General features: G+C 37.4%; 2 protein-coding genes and 1 long non-coding RNA gene across 3 annotated transcripts; 2 read left to right on the top strand and 1 right to left on the bottom strand.

Moving 5' to 3' along the window:
- Positions 1-2,844: 2,844 nt before the first annotated feature.
- Positions 2,845-4,061, top strand: LOC131314817 (WUSCHEL-related homeobox 3-like). Its single transcript, XM_058343673.1, has 2 exons — positions 2,845-3,189; positions 3,493-4,061. Exons 1-2 carry the CDS (start codon positions 2,845-2,847, stop codon positions 3,766-3,768), a joined length of 621 nt encoding a protein of 206 aa, XP_058199656.1. The 3' UTR covers positions 3,769-4,061.
- Positions 4,062-7,387: 3,326 nt separating this feature from the next.
- On the top strand, positions 7,388-10,815 carry LOC131314816 (uncharacterized). The gene is made up of 3 exons (XR_009196521.1): positions 7,388-7,533; positions 9,772-9,841; positions 10,425-10,815. It is a non-coding gene; the product is annotated as an uncharacterized LOC131314816 (long non-coding RNA).
- LOC131314815 (putative respiratory burst oxidase homolog protein H) lies at positions 9,313-15,180 on the bottom strand. The gene is made up of 14 exons (XM_058343672.1): positions 14,701-15,180; positions 14,455-14,617; positions 13,931-13,979; positions 13,657-13,770; positions 12,538-13,359; positions 11,437-11,532; positions 11,238-11,353; positions 11,056-11,158; positions 10,631-10,734; positions 10,392-10,551; positions 10,168-10,305; positions 9,737-9,865; positions 9,578-9,656; positions 9,313-9,492 (listed from the first exon to the last, which is right to left on the bottom strand). The coding sequence occupies exons 1-14, from the start codon at positions 15,068-15,070 to the stop codon at positions 9,383-9,385; spliced, it is 2,553 nt and encodes an 850-aa protein (XP_058199655.1). The 5' UTR covers positions 15,071-15,180; the 3' UTR covers positions 9,313-9,382.
- Positions 15,181-15,432: the final 252 nt, after the last annotated feature.

The raw sequence follows: 15,432 nt of genomic DNA, 5'->3' as shown, positions 1-15,432 counted from the left end.
AGAACCAGAAGGGAAAATAACCACTCATGGATGACAAGAAGCCAACCCAGTCCAAGAAACCAAAAAAAAGACAAATACACCCAAAACCCAACCACCTGCCACTGTGGAGAACTGTTGGGCACTTAGTTATGGTTTACAACTAGCTTTGAAGTTTAACTTACAGGGCATTCTTGTGGAGACCGATTCTATGACTTTAGTGCATCTCCTTGATGAGAAAGGTTTGGGTACTCATGAGTTAAGTAGCATTCTTAGACCCTGTTCGTTTTAGGGTTTTGGATTTTGGATTCTAATTATTATTCTATTTCTTTTCAATCATTACTCTCTCCAATCGTTACTCCTATTTCTAATTATTACTCTATTTTTCTCTACACTCATTACCTACAAATTCAAATCCTAAATCTCAAAACGAACGGGGTCATGATTGTAGATTTCTCTTGGATCGACTTAAAGAAGGAGTTCGCCATATTTATCGGGAAGCAAATTAAAGTGCCGATGCTGTTTTAAAACTTCCTTGTAATAGTAATTTCAGTAGTATTTTTGTTTTTCTTTCGGTTCCGAACTGTTAATTTGGAACAGGTTTTATTAGACAACGCTAGGGGAGTTTTGTTCCCAGGACTGTGTTTTTAAGTTTGGTATGCATTCCAGTTTAATAAATTAGCCCTGCTACTGGTATAGAAATCTGTGCATAGATTTTGTGGTGGTGCCTACCAAAGGTTTCACACAAATGATCCGAGTCGTTCATTAAATGTAAAATATTTTTTCAAGAGTCCCCGTAGAAAATTAGCTCAATCTAATACCTATAAGTGCTCGATCCAATTATCTAAATTTTTATTCAGATTTTCGGGTAATAAAAAGTTAAATAATTAGATCAAACACCTATAGGTATTGGATTGAACTGATTTTTAATAGGAGCCATTGAAAAAATGTTTTACATTTAATGAACGGCTCGGATCATTTGTGTAGGACCCGTGGTGGGCCTCACAAAAAAATCTATGCACAGGGATTTCTGTACTGGTAGCATTTTTGTTAATAAAATTACTCCATAAAAGCATATGATTCTAAGGCTCCATTCCGGAAAGTAAAACAAATACTTATTTTTTAAGAAGGCAATTTTAAGTTCAAAAATTATGCGTTTACATAAATAATTTTTCTATAGATCTCATTGAGATTTTTTATATGGTGCAAAAAAAATTAAAAAATTATTTTTCATTTACATTATTTTTAAATTTAAAAATGTGAAATAAATATTTATTTCCTTTCGTCACAGTACTAAACTTATGACGTCTAAACCTACCGCGGAGTACTGTCAACTTATGGATGGAGAGAGAGAGAGAGAGCGCGCATGCTCTTGCATGATGGGCTGCGTACTGAATGATAAACTAGCTAGGCTGAATCTAGACCTTGGCTAGCTATGTCTTTTTTAACCAGCAACGTCACGGGAACAAAATCCACAAATGGAAATGGGAGAGGGGAAAAAAGTTGAAAAGGTGCAGCTCTTTTTTCAATAGTTCTCTATTTCACGTGTTTCACGGTGGCCAAACTCACTGCTGCTGCTGGTGGTCGCCGAAGGTGAAAGGGGAGGCGCTTTCGGTGGTGTGGTGCTCGCCGAGTCGCCGGTATGGTCCAGGGTTCCTCCTCTAATCTCTCTCTAGATCTCCCTTTCTCTCTACTCGTCCAGATCTGATCGCGGTGGTGCATTTTTTTCCTGTATTCGTTAGTGGGGCAAACCAACTGACGTGGCATGCCACATTAGTAGTTGTGACTAGAGCTGTGGTGGGTGGTTAAGTACCTTTTTTAATATTTCACAATTTCACGCTAGCAGTTGTGACTAGAGCTGTAATAAATAGCTATGCACATAGACTTTTCAATATTTCACAATCTCTAATCACGAGACATCACATTCGATCTAAAAAAAAGAATCAATTCAATTGATTTGTTATGGCCACACCTTTTTTCAAAATGAAACTACCACCCAAATACACCACCACCCAAATACAGGAGATCCCCATTGAATTTCCAATGGATCATGGACGGAACTGTTTTGTTGGCCCATTTTTGGGCTCGCTTCGGGTTTTTTTTTAAGGACAAAAATTGTTCATTTTTTAGATCCACGACTACTAATTATGTCAAAAATTAGGGAAAATTTACAATACATACCCTTTAAAAGAGGGTAACATATGTATCTATTTTATGGTTCATTCATAATATTTTAGCGTGTTTCGTAATTTTTATTCTAGAATTCATAACCTTTCAGCAGTACGGTTTGTAACATTTTTATTATAATTCATAATATTTTGGTGTATCTCATAACTTTTACACAATTCGCAACTTTTTAACAATGTGGTTTGTAACATTTTCTTTACAATTCGTAACATTTTAGGAAGTGCATATGATACATACCTAAATAAAAAATGTGTATTGTAATCTTTTTCCAAAAATTATGTTAATCGTACATTGTTTAATTTTAAAGTACACATATATTGATGAGATATCGTTAGAAATTTTACTATTTCAAACGAGCTTCATTTCCAATAAAAACTGGTTGCAGTATCATTTGTCTTCGATCCCGTACACTCTGCGATGAAGTAAATAATGAGGTGATGATGACAGAATCATTCAAAATCCAAACCCCACCCTATTCATTAGTACTCGCAGGACTAGCACTGCTCCTTTTGCTATATCTTTTTACCTCTCCTTTTTGCTCTCTCTCTCTCTCTCTCTCTCTCTACAAGTACCATGCCTTTTGTCTCACTCCTCTCGCTATCATAAATACTGTAACTCCCTCTCTGTCTATTTAAAACAAAGAAGAAAAAAAAATCATATATAAATAAAAAAAAGCTGATAATGCCTTCATCATCATCAAGGTGGTGTCCAACCCCAGAACAGGTGAGGATATTGGAGGAGATGTACAGAGGTGGAATCAGGAATCCTAACCCGTCCCAGATACAGCAGATCACAGCCCACCTCTCTCTCTACGGCAAGATTGAAGGCAAGAATGTGTTTTACTGGTTTCAGAACCACAAAGCAAGAGATAGACAGAGGCTTAGGAAGAAGTTGATCATCCGCCACCAGCAACCACAAAACCACCACCACCACCTTCTTCACTACCTTGGGTCTCCTTCTCCTCCTCCTCCGCCTGTTCTTCCGCAACTTTTCCATTACAATAACTCTTCCGGCTTTCTTCCTCAGGTAGTACCGTTAACTAGTCCGTTTTTTTATTTTGCACCTCTCTGAGAATATAAATAATAAAATTGTACATCTTGTGTTGTCTGTAATAGCCGCAACAATAAAATTAATGGTGTATATAACTTCTAAGAATGGCGAGCTAGCGTTCCACAGGGACACACTCAACATGTAACTTTTTAGTTTTGCTTTTTGTCTTTGGAAGTTATGCATCATTACATATATATGTTACATTGTTTTGGCACTAGGGAATTGCTTCTTTTTTTTTTTAAATACTAATAATTCGTAATGTTTCTCGCATTGTGTTAGATCTGTAATGACACGGCGAAGTGGAGGGTGGATGATCATCTTCCAGATCAAAGGCGCGAGATGGACAAGTACTACGCCACGGTCATGAGAACGAACGGTAGTGATTGGAGGATGATGATGATGCTGGATGTGGCTCCGACTAGTACTACTACTCCTCCTTGTTGCAATATTGTTAATAACACTAAGCCACTCAAAACCCTAGAACTCTTCCCCATCACAGCCACTGGTCTCAACGACAAGTGCACCACTTCCCTCCTTGATTCCTCATCCAATTAATGCCCCTCTCTTCTCTCTATCTCTCTCTCTCTCTGGTTTTTGTGGTTTATGTATGACTTATTTTAGTGAACTTGGCACCGCCATGTAGTGTCCTATCACAGCCACTGTTAGACACCACGTGACGGTGCTACCACCAAAATAATTCTTCCTAGCTCTAAGCCTCTGAAATGAGGAAGATCAAAATTGTCTTAAAACTAGTATCTAGGCTCTCTTGTTCCCACTACGATCTGTATGTCACCCCCATTAGTACTTGTACTGTTTATTAGTTTCCGAATAATAATCTGATTTGGGCTTCATATATACTGTTTGTTTTGTAGTACTTGGTTTGAGCTACGTACGTTTTCTCTACTCTCTTCACATCGTAAAGCTGCCAAAAGAGTAACATCAAATCTTTTTGTGGACAAACACGAGATCACTAGATCAGGCTTTTCGGGGTCGGACTCTTGGGTACGTATGAGAAGTTTTTAGGTGTCGGTCGGGTACTACGAACACAGTACCCATCGAGGATCTCAATCGTCCAAATATATTTTGAATGGTCCAGATTTTAGAGAGATAAAAAAATGAGAGAGAGTGGTCGGGTGAAGGGAAAGAGAGAGAATAAATCTTAGCCGTCCAAAATACGTTTGGACGGCTGGAATCGCCAACGGATATCTTCACGTGGTAATGGCTCGCACCCAAAAATTTCTCCTTGGGTATATATATACAAGTCAATTAATGCATGCAAAATCATTTGACCGTAGGTAATTAATTGAGTTGAGCAAGAACAATGATGATGACATAACCAATACTCCAGTGATTTCCGTTTGTCCCAAAGGACCAACTAATGGATTAAGGGCATTCACATCACACTCTTCACTTCTCATACGACGCTATAATACCGAGTGGAAGGACAAAAATCACTTTACATCAATCTTGCTATTTGTTTGGTCAAAACAAAGTTTGGTACAGTTTCTCACTTTTAGAAGTGACCCACTATTCACACACTAATCTATAAAATATTACTTTTTCCTTACCTTTTTCCCATTGTAGTCTCTCCTCACCCACTTGCTTCCCGCTTGAGAGAGAACATAATGGAATAAATAAATAAAAAGAATAAAAACATAATACTTTACTGGTATAATTTTCGAATAGAAAGTCTGATGCTGTAGATATTATAAAAGTGGCTAGCTAAAGTAATAAAGTGATTTTTTAAGAGGTAATTTGATCCAAAATTTGAAGAAACTGGTGCGGATGCTCTAAAAGCTGCACAATTTCAATTTTGTCCCTTATTAGTACTTGAATCTAAGTAATCTTTTTTCAAAAAGTTGCTGAGAAAAAAAAAATTCAAAAAGTTGGAGGATAACTTTTGAAAAATAGAGTAGGTGTAATAATTATGTACTCCTAAAATTGTTGTATTTCTCAAATTGAAAAAATAAATTGAGATTGAGCAAGTACTAATTTGTTTTTTTATTTTATTTTATATATAATTGAGTAAGAACATGAAATCAGTGAGCCATCCATTGATCCTTTCCGGTGATGTTTTGAGAGAAACACATTGACGACTATATATTTCATAGAAACTTACTTTAGTTTCAATTCACAAGTGCAAAATTCTTAGATGAAAAATATTTTCATGAATGATCTTTTGTACACAATTTGAAATTAAGCTAGCTTCAGTGTTTGATTATCTGTGAAAAAATGCATGCAGCATCTATATTGTAAGCTTATACTAACTAATTTAATAGATAAACAGGATCGGTTCTTATCTTAACCTTCATCTCCCTGTACTCCTCCATACCCTCGCTTGTGGGCTCTGTCCCGATTTTAAAATAATGATTTAAACTATTCATCTCATATAGATCGTAGAACGAAATATGTGTGCAAAATCAATTTGATGAGACATCAATAAACATGTGAAACAATCATTTTTACAGTTTATCGAAATTGATAGCAGATGAATTTTCAAAGTACCAAAAAAGAAAAAGAAATTGATAGCAGATAAAAACGGAAACTAGATCGACCATTTTATCAAGCAAAGCATGTTTTTGTTGATCAGCTACCCATTTACGTACGATCAAGTAATTCTGTAGTTTCTCTACATTGTGAATCCTTTAAAATGAACTGTTCAAATTAACGTTTTAACTCAAGGTAGGATCAATGAGAGCACTCAGAGATAGGGTATGGAGGGGAACTCATCGATCCCATCTAGAAAAATTCCCACTAAAATATGATTTTTATAACACAAAACAAGATATATCTTAAAGTAAATTTATAAAAATATTTTTTTTGAACAGTAATTTATTTAAATTTTTTTTAAATTTATAAAAATATTCATCTACCCTAATTTATTTAATTCTTTTTGAGAGTTCGTGTCACTTTTCAATTGATTATATCTTCTAATCTATAATCTTTTCGGTGATTTTGATAATATTGTTTAACAAAATTACTTGAAATCTATCTAACAAGATCATATTACATATAAAAAGTATTACCAATTGAAATATATAATCAATTTTCTATTCAATATGGATACAACAAGGGACTAAAAAAATTAGTACGGATCGCGTGTAAACACCATTCCGACGAGCCAAAAAAAATTTGAAAGGCATTGTTTGGCCGCTTGAATAAGAACGGGTTATTGTGGTCATTATATCAGCACAGTTAACGCCATTTCAGGCCAAATAACGGAATCTAAAAGAATCTTTACACTGTCAAGTGTCAACAAAACTAGGGGGCACAATGATATTTTAGAAATTATAAGGAGGTCCCTGCTAAATCTCATGGGAGGTTAGTTACTCTTGCCGGTGTAATCTAAAATTTCATTGGGAGGAATCAGCAAAGAAAAGAAAAACGGGTCAGCATCAAACATGTGTATTTGAGAGATTGTCCTCGTCCACATGAGTTCGTTGATGTGTCTACCCACAAGCCTAGCCTTGGGTCCTCTTTTATATTCCTTCGAGAGTTCGGATTACACCAATTAATGAACTTTGTTTCCAATTAAACTTTAATTTCTTGATCTCTTTCTTCACTTATTTCTTGATCTCTTTCGTCTTTTTGGACCTTTTTTTTTGTTTTGTCTTTATTTGAATTTTTTTCGCGTTTGTTAGTTTTGCGCTTTACTTTTTTGGTTTTCCGCTTCGTCTCGTCAAGATAAATCGAAAAAGTAAAAAAAAATTTACTTTTATCCAAATATTTGAGAAATAATTAATCACTTTTTAGGGAAAAAAATATGTTTTTGCTAAAAAGTGGTTATTTTTTAAAATATTTGAGTAAAAGTAAAAAAAAATATATTTTTTCGATTCGTCTCATCAAGATGATCAATCAATAATCTATAAAAAATTGACGCAAAACTAATAAACATAAAAAAAATTTAAATAAATAAATGCTAAAAGTTAAGCGGAGCGGAGTCTAATTACTTATGCTCCACTCAATGAATTTCCAACGTACTTTTTTTTTTTTTTGGCCACGGCGATATATATCAGCGGGATTAGTGGAAGTGTTATAGTTAGTATAAAGAGACCAGAAGCTATCTATAGCCCTGGTCCCCTAATGGACCTGCCCTCTGTGGAGGCTCGAACACAAGACCTTCTACAAAAGCGAGGCATAGGAGAAGTGTCGCTTGTATTATGCGTATTCTGGCTATACATGCAGAAAAATTACTACAGGAGTAGGCTGAGTAGCCAGCAGCGGCTACTCTTCCCTGTCGAAAGCTCAAAAAGAAGCCCCTTCAAACTAGCTTCCCAATCCTTCCCTGTAAATTGGACTCTGCTTCAATCGAGATCGGAGGTATGTGTCCACTGAAACTCTGTCTACTTTCTCGTTCAAAGTTAACGAAATTTAATCAGTATTCGTTTGCTCTGTGTCAGAGTTCTGCATTGAGTAGTTCTCTACTGTTTCCTTCCCAGAAAATATTACCCCAATACAATTAATTTGGATGGTTTTCACATGGGTCTGCCCCTGCCAGTGGGAAAAGTACCCCATTAATTAGGAGTAATGAGACCCAAGTTGAAACATTTTCTTGGTTGCCTGGTTGGTCTTGAATTGACTAATTTCGTGTGATGAACAAAATCTGAGAAAAAAAGGGAACGACAAGGAAACGTGATTTAAGGGTTTTACTTCCGCTATTAATTTGTTTCTGATAAAAGGGAAATCTCTAACTCAACCGTGGAATAGCATTTGATGTGGCCGAGTTATCCATTCTCAAAGGCTCCAACTTCTAAAATAGCAACAGAATTTAGGGCTGGAAAATTTTAGCAATACTGGCGTCGCCGGGCCCATCTAGGAACCTATCCCCGGCTCCCCAAATGCCCAAGAGGAGTTGGCACTCGCAGAGCGTAGTGGGACTAGAGTGTAGCGATCATGAATTTTTTAAAATCATTTCTTGGCCCCAGAGCACTTGTAGCAGCCATAGCAGTTTAGTACCAGCCCTACGGCTGTGAAGGGGACAAAAAATTGGATACCAAGTGACACATATCGGGCATCGACCAATACAAGCGTAAAAATTTTGCTACCACCAGTATATCAGGCTGTAAAGGTAGCAGAGGACCGAAAACCAATACATAGCGGCTGATATTGAAAGCTACAGTGTTGGTCACTCCTACTGCTATATGGTGGGTTAATATTTTTCCAGGCCATAGGCTTAGCATCAGAACGGGGCCTATTTTAGTTGACTCGGACTATTGGGGCCTTTGCCATTCTTTTTTTATTGTTGTTGAATTTTTTTGAAAGCGTTAGGCCATGTGTTAAGTGGAGTAATGCTTGAGCCCCCTATGCTCTCCTACCCTTGTTTTACATTGCAAAAGAAAGCCTTTTTCTATTTTCTTCCCTGTCTCAATAACAAGCATACTTTAGCATTGGGCGTCCACCGGTTATCAAATGGCTTCCATGTATCTGCAAGCCTAAGTGCATGCCTGTGTGTCTTTTTGTGTGGAGTTGATTACATGATAAATGCCCTCGGAGTAGTAAAAGGAGGACGGATAGTGTGAAATGGTATGTCACCAAGCACACATTGAATTTCCCTCTTCTCCTGAATGTAATTGTTTCCTTGTTACCAGTGTCGATGATGATGAACAATTTCTATACACCAATGCTCTATGAAACATAGGTCTTCTATTTCGTCCCTGTGACTTATTTATATTGCATTCTTTTTTCAGTGGGTTAGTAATTATGCACAGGGGCACTATAGTATGTACCGACTTGGTGTGAAGCCAGTGAAATACCTGTTGAAATCTGTTAGAAATTTATGGTTCTACTTTTTGATCAAGGATTGATCTCACTTATTTTCATATTGTTCTTATGTTTTTCAGTGTATTATTTAATTATATTATAGGAAAAGACAACAGACAAGATTCTATGTTTTCTTCAATTGATTTAGTTAAACTTTCCACAGTCATAGCATTGGAAGCTAGCTTATTCCAGTCAAGTAACTTAGTTGCGTCAGCAAGAGTGATGCCACATGCTAGTTTACCCTGGGAAGCATATTTGGAAGGTGAAGTGATGTCATTAAGTCCCAAACCAAAGTGACCAGTGTATATATATCCTTTTTCCCGCTTTTGCAGCAATCGCTAATGGAAAAGGCAATATATTTGATTTCAGTTGAGGTCGACAAACTTGTTAGTCATATGATATTTCAACTCTAGAAGTTTTCCTTGTGGAAATGGAAACGGGTGGATGAGTTTAGGCTAAACTCCTGGCAAAGCTTCTGTAGTGGTTTGGTAAGTGCAGAGCTTCCACAGTAGAAGACACCTGCAACACAACGTGTGACAACTAATGAAGAACATCGGAACATATACCAAAATAGTGCAGTTGCAAGGTTAGTGGATTTGCTTACCAATTCGTGAGGATGGGTGGGTATTTACTAATTGAGAGAACACTTTCTTCCAGTTGGGTCTTGCAAAATGTGTTCTTGTCTGTTGAGCAATGTGTTAGAATAGAAGGCTAAAAGACTAGTATGATCCAGTGAAATTCACATAGCACTACAAAATATTACCCGACTTTCTGAGACAACGTCAACTCCATTTTTAGCATGCTGCAGAGACTGCACCCTGGCAATGAGTGCAGATCGTGCATCTCCTTCTTCATACACACTAGTCAGGTAGTTATGCATTTCTATTACATTCTGCAACGTTTGAACAAATACCAATGAGTTTGATATACTGGATTGCAGTTTTTTATTATCTGATTCATAACTATGTTTCTAAACAAAAACACTCATCGTCTTGTATGCCATTCTTTTTCAAGAAATACTATCTACAAATTGACGAATCTCTCTACTGTTTTCTAAAAATGTTTCTTCCCATAATATTATTCGGTAGTAAGTTTCAACAAGTGTTCCAAAAATTTTCATGTTTTTAAAAAATGAAGATAGGAAATAGATTCTGATAACTTGAAGCAAATACGGGTTCATATTTCAAACCCCACATTTTGGTCATAGTCTGCAATATCATCCATGACACCTCTGAACCAATCAAATGAGCCTTGTTCCCTTGTTACCCAATAGAAATAAGCTCTTTCTGGACCTTTCTTATTCTCCTCAAGTGGATGTTCTTCTTCCTTGACCTGCATTAGTATGAATTCCATCTGGTTATTTAGTTCTCCAAAGTTCTATTTCATCAAAGCTATAGCTCTATTTCATCTTAACTCACTTTGTTACTGTCACTTTGCTTCATGTGGTTTAGAAGATCTTTGAGGATGCTGATCATTGGAGTTGCTCCAATTCCCAGGCCAATGAGGAGGAGAATGTCATACTTCTTGAAGTTTTGAGCGGGTGCTCCATATGGACCTTTGATGAGAATCTTTGGAAATCTGCCTCAAGAGAGAAGAGCTATTACGTGTGTTGTTAAATGAAAAAGCTCTGCAGCAATCCAATACAGACCATGTTCACCTTGCTTCTGTATCGTCAAGTTTTGAGCTTGCTTTAGACCTTGCTTTAGTTTCCATTCTAACTAGACTACCACTTCTTGGTTGTGTTGATGGAGGGTCACAGACCTGCATTTTTTAATGCTATAGAAATGTAAAAAGAGTGGTCATAATTCTTCTAGAAATGTGGTTTACGAAGTAATTTGAAAATGAATACCCTATTTTATTCAAAATTTATTGCTTGAGAGTGCACATCCTATTATCGTAATCTATACAAAACTACTCCTATCTTACCACCATGTAAAGCATGTAGCATCCCATTGCCGTTTCTCGAACCGAAATAACCCACGTTCTAGGTGGCATAGGACCATACTATATGGATATGCCAGAACAAATGAAGTTTTTGTTTCAAGGCATGGTAACAATAATACTGTAATACATGAACTTCACCTGTGCAAATTGGTTTTTAAGCTCTGTAGTCCAGTCTCCCAAGGCACGGATGTGGACACTCAAGTAGTCATCTCCTGGCGCAGAAGTTATTGAGAAGGGATGCCTGTAACAGTTTTTAGTGTATATTTAGACCGTAGACAGATAAATATCTTGATCGGTATCATAGTATGTGTGGTTTGTACCATTCAAAACTTGCCACATCTGGGCACTTGACAAAGATGTACATTCCACTTTGGTACTTGAATCCTGGAGGTTTGCTCATATATAGTGCTAGAGCATTTGTTGTGTATACTATAGCCTGCATTATTGTCCACACTAGGATGAGTTTGGATGATTTTACACGCATTTAGATCCACAAGTTTGTAAGTTGCTTAGAAGTACCTTGATGATGCTGACCCGATAACTGCGATCCGGAACTGATGTAAGACTTCGCTCTCCGGCATAAAGAATAATTGGGATCATTACGTACATCCATGTCTGCAGAAGGTCCAAAACAACACTCAATTAGCACTTTGAGTTTATGGCTCCTAATAATGTTGAAACTTTTTGGTTTTGCACAGAGAGAGAGAGAGAGAGAGAGAGAGAGAGAACTAGTGATTTTCTGGTAAAAAGCAAGAATGACAGTTTATGGGGATTTGTCAATGACACAATCCATAACGTGGAAAGACGGGCATGGCAAAGGGATAAGTATGGATGTAGTGCTCTTATGATTTTGGGAATGACTTCGGTGTCCCCGGTCATTTTGGGGACACCGTAACTTTTGGCATAACAAAACCATTATGAGCATAACCAAAACCCATTATGAACATAACCAAAACCATTATGAGCATAACAGAACCATAGTAAGGCATAACTTGTTTGTTATGCCTTGGTTGGGTTTGGTTATGCCTTGGTTGATTTTTTGGATATTCCTTAGTTATGCCTTGTTTAGGTTTTGTTATGCTTATAATAGGTTTTAGTTATGCTCATAATGATTAAATTATGCCAAAAATTACGGTGTCCACAAAATGACCGGGGACACCATAGCATCATCCATTTTGATTTTTGTTGTGGGGAAAATTTAGAAACATATAAATGTAGGGATGATGCTATGGTGTCCCCGGTCATTTTGGAGATACCGTAATTTTTGGCATAACTTTACCATTATGAGTATAACTAAAACCCATTACAAACATAACAGAACTCAAACAAGGCATAACTAAGGAATATCCAAAAAACCAACCAAGGCATAACCAAACCCAACTAAGGCATAACAAATAAGTTATGCCTTACTGTGGTTTTGGTTATGCTTTGTTATGGTTCTGTTATGCTTGTAATGGATTTTGGTTATACTCATAATGGTTTTGTTATGCTAAAAGTTACGGTGTTCCCAAAATGATCGGGGACACCGAAGTCATTCCCATAAAGATAAGAATATGTGATTTGTGTACTGGGTTTTGGGACTTCACAAGTTGAATTGAATGGTAATGTAAGCAGATTTACCGTGTCGTTGTACCACTGGGTGAGAAATAAGAAGTTGCGATGAATGATCAGGAGGGCGTAGACGATGACCAATAAATGATGGGCGTACCAAAAAGCATTAAACCCTGCCAACTGGTGGATGGGCCAAGGCAATTTGACAACGTTCCTTCTGAATGAACGCGTTGCTAGTGTGAACGTAAAAGCCATCAAAATGATCATTAAAATCCCCGTTGCGCCCGGAGTACTCTGAAGGAGGCCCTGGTAATTCGGCTGCTTGTAACTGAACGCAGGTCCAAGAATTTGGTTGAACTCATCATGAGGACAAGACGTTATTCTTGGGTAATTGCAAGTGACATGCATTAATGTGTGGATGCAAGTCCATATAGCAATCGCCAATGCAATTAACTTGTGGAAGTTAATGTTGTCGTCGAAAGGGATGAACTTACCCAGGAATGTTTCTCTGAGCTTTGTTAGGGTTCTTCTGCATACTGGAAGGAGAATAAGAGCCATATTGAACTTCAGAGTTTCGGCGGAACCTTTGGCGATGCAAAGGCAATAACCCAAGACTTGGAATGAATCTTTGCGTTTGTTCTGGTTGAACTTCCAAACAAAGAGGATTAAGTTTATGGTTAACCACCACGTGAGGACCCATATCTTCTTCCAGCTCTCAAGGAATTTTTCTGAGGTTTTAGATAGGAATTTGCTTACGGGGGTTCTGTATTGCTTGGGAATCATGGTTCTTGTGAGTGTCTGCGTATTGTTCTCCATTTGCGTACGGTTCTCCATTTTGTTGGTTTCTTCGGAGCTCACCATACCTCTTAGTAGAGTTTCAAGCTGCCATATCTGGTCAAAGCGGAAAATTTAGGTATTCCACATGTGAGAACCAGTAAAAAATTAAAAAGAAATGGTGGTTCTATTGGTCTGTTTTTTTGTTTCTCCCCGTCTCTCACCAGAATTGGTGAGATCTTGTAAGAAACCGGAACCATCCAACCAAAGGGGCTTAAAGAAGTGTAGCTAATAATAAAAATATGATCCTCTCTGTACAGATCGCATCTTTTACAGAGAATCGGTCCTCTTTTGATTGTACAAGAATTTGTGGAGTTCAGCGTGGCTGGAAGCATCATTTTATGGGAAGCTCACCTCAATATATCCTAATTGGTCGGGATCAAGCTCCTCCATGATTAAAGCTGCATAGGTTGCGGCATGTTGCTTGAGATTCGATAGCTTATTCGCAGAGGCACTCATTGCTATCACCTTTACCATGACAATGTCAAAAAAGGTTCCATTTTAGTCATTAATTACTTACTGAAGATGAAGGCCGTTCAAACAAAAACAAAAAAAAACGTACTGAAGATGAAGAACAAGGAAAAGAAAAAGAGGTACTATTAACAAGGTATGTCAAGTCATAACTCACCTCCTTAACTTCCTCTTCTGAGAGCTTCCCATCACCATTCTTGTCACACCTGAAAAAGTAGCTTCAAGTTATTTTTATTTTTTAGCATGACTATGGTTGATATATATATATATATATATATATATATATATATATATATATATGTATGTATGTATATATATGTATGTATGTATGTATGTATTGGTCGGCTACCAAACATGGGCACACAATAGAATGAAGAAGAATGAAACAAGCACAAAAAAGGGCACGACACAGATATTTGCTTGGTTGACAAGAATGCGTAGTGCACGGCTCGCATCGGTTTTGATAATGTTCTTGAATGAGGTGGAAGAACCAGAAAGAGGCGGCTAGAGTTAGCCACCTAAAATATTGCCAGGGTTTCACAATCAACAGAATTACCCAAGGATCCTTAGTACTCCTAGAGAAAATTGGGGCCTTGGAATAAAAAACTGACCGAGTATCACAAACCAACCGAGTACCACAAACCCAACGTGTATAAACAGAGAGAGATAAAAGTTCCTTACATGTCGAAAAATATCCCGAGTCGTGCATCTAGGCATTGGCTCGACATGTCTTCCCAGAACTCTCTCAATTCTTGAAGATTTATACCATTGGTTACATCGATCCCCTTACGCCTTGCCAAGGCATCAAATACCTCCACCGCGAATTCCTTGCTATCTCCCATCCCTTTAAAAACAGAACTCGAAAAGTTCTGAATTTGGCTTCAAATGTTCACAAAAAGAAGAAATTCGAAAAGTTTGTGAAATTACCAACGCAGGCTCCGAATTTGTCCCTAGGGAGTCTCCCAACCGTTGCAAGTTGATGGAACCGTTTCTCTACAGACCTCCACGCATCCCCTTCTTTTCCTGTGGTCATCCTATCGAGGAACCTAAGGGTTTTGAGCCCTTTTACGGCCCCTGATTGCGACCTTTCCATTTTAGGGACAGTGGGACTAGGAACTCTGTTCTTGTTTTTTAGACTACTTGCGTTCCTTGTGAAAGATTTTTTACTTGTGTTTCTTGACACCGTGCTTGGCTGCTCATCATCGTCGAAGGGCACATTTGCCATTTTGTCAATCTCAATGCTTTCGAGAATCCATTTCTCTGATTCCCCTTTGGCCATTTGATCTGCATTGTCCATTGATCCCAATGAGGTTGTTGCTTTCCTTTCTTCTGATGAAAGGATTAGAAATTTGGATTAAGAGAGAGAGAGAGATGCATGCATGCATGCATGAGAGAGAGAGAGAGAGAGAGAGAGAGAGATGATAAAACTGTTGGGAAAGGGTAATTGGAGGCTCTGTTGGGCTAGTCTTTTGGTGTAAAATTGAAAATTGTGTTTGGAGTTTTTTATTTGTCCACGGTTGTGTTTGGATCTTCAATTTTTGACACAATTAATTTATGAAGTAAAATAAAATGTGGGGACTTTTCCTCCGCAAATTGACTGTTTTGTTACTTTTCTTATTCTTTCATAAACTCATTTTCTCAAATAATTATATCAGTAAA

Source organism: Rhododendron vialii, chromosome 13a, assembly GCF_030253575.1.
Source record: "Rhododendron vialii isolate Sample 1 chromosome 13a, ASM3025357v1".
NCBI lineage: Eukaryota > Viridiplantae > Streptophyta > Magnoliopsida > Ericales > Ericaceae > Rhododendron > Rhododendron vialii.
Note: the sequence above shows the minus strand (reverse complement) of the source record. Positions and strands in the feature narration are given on the sequence as shown.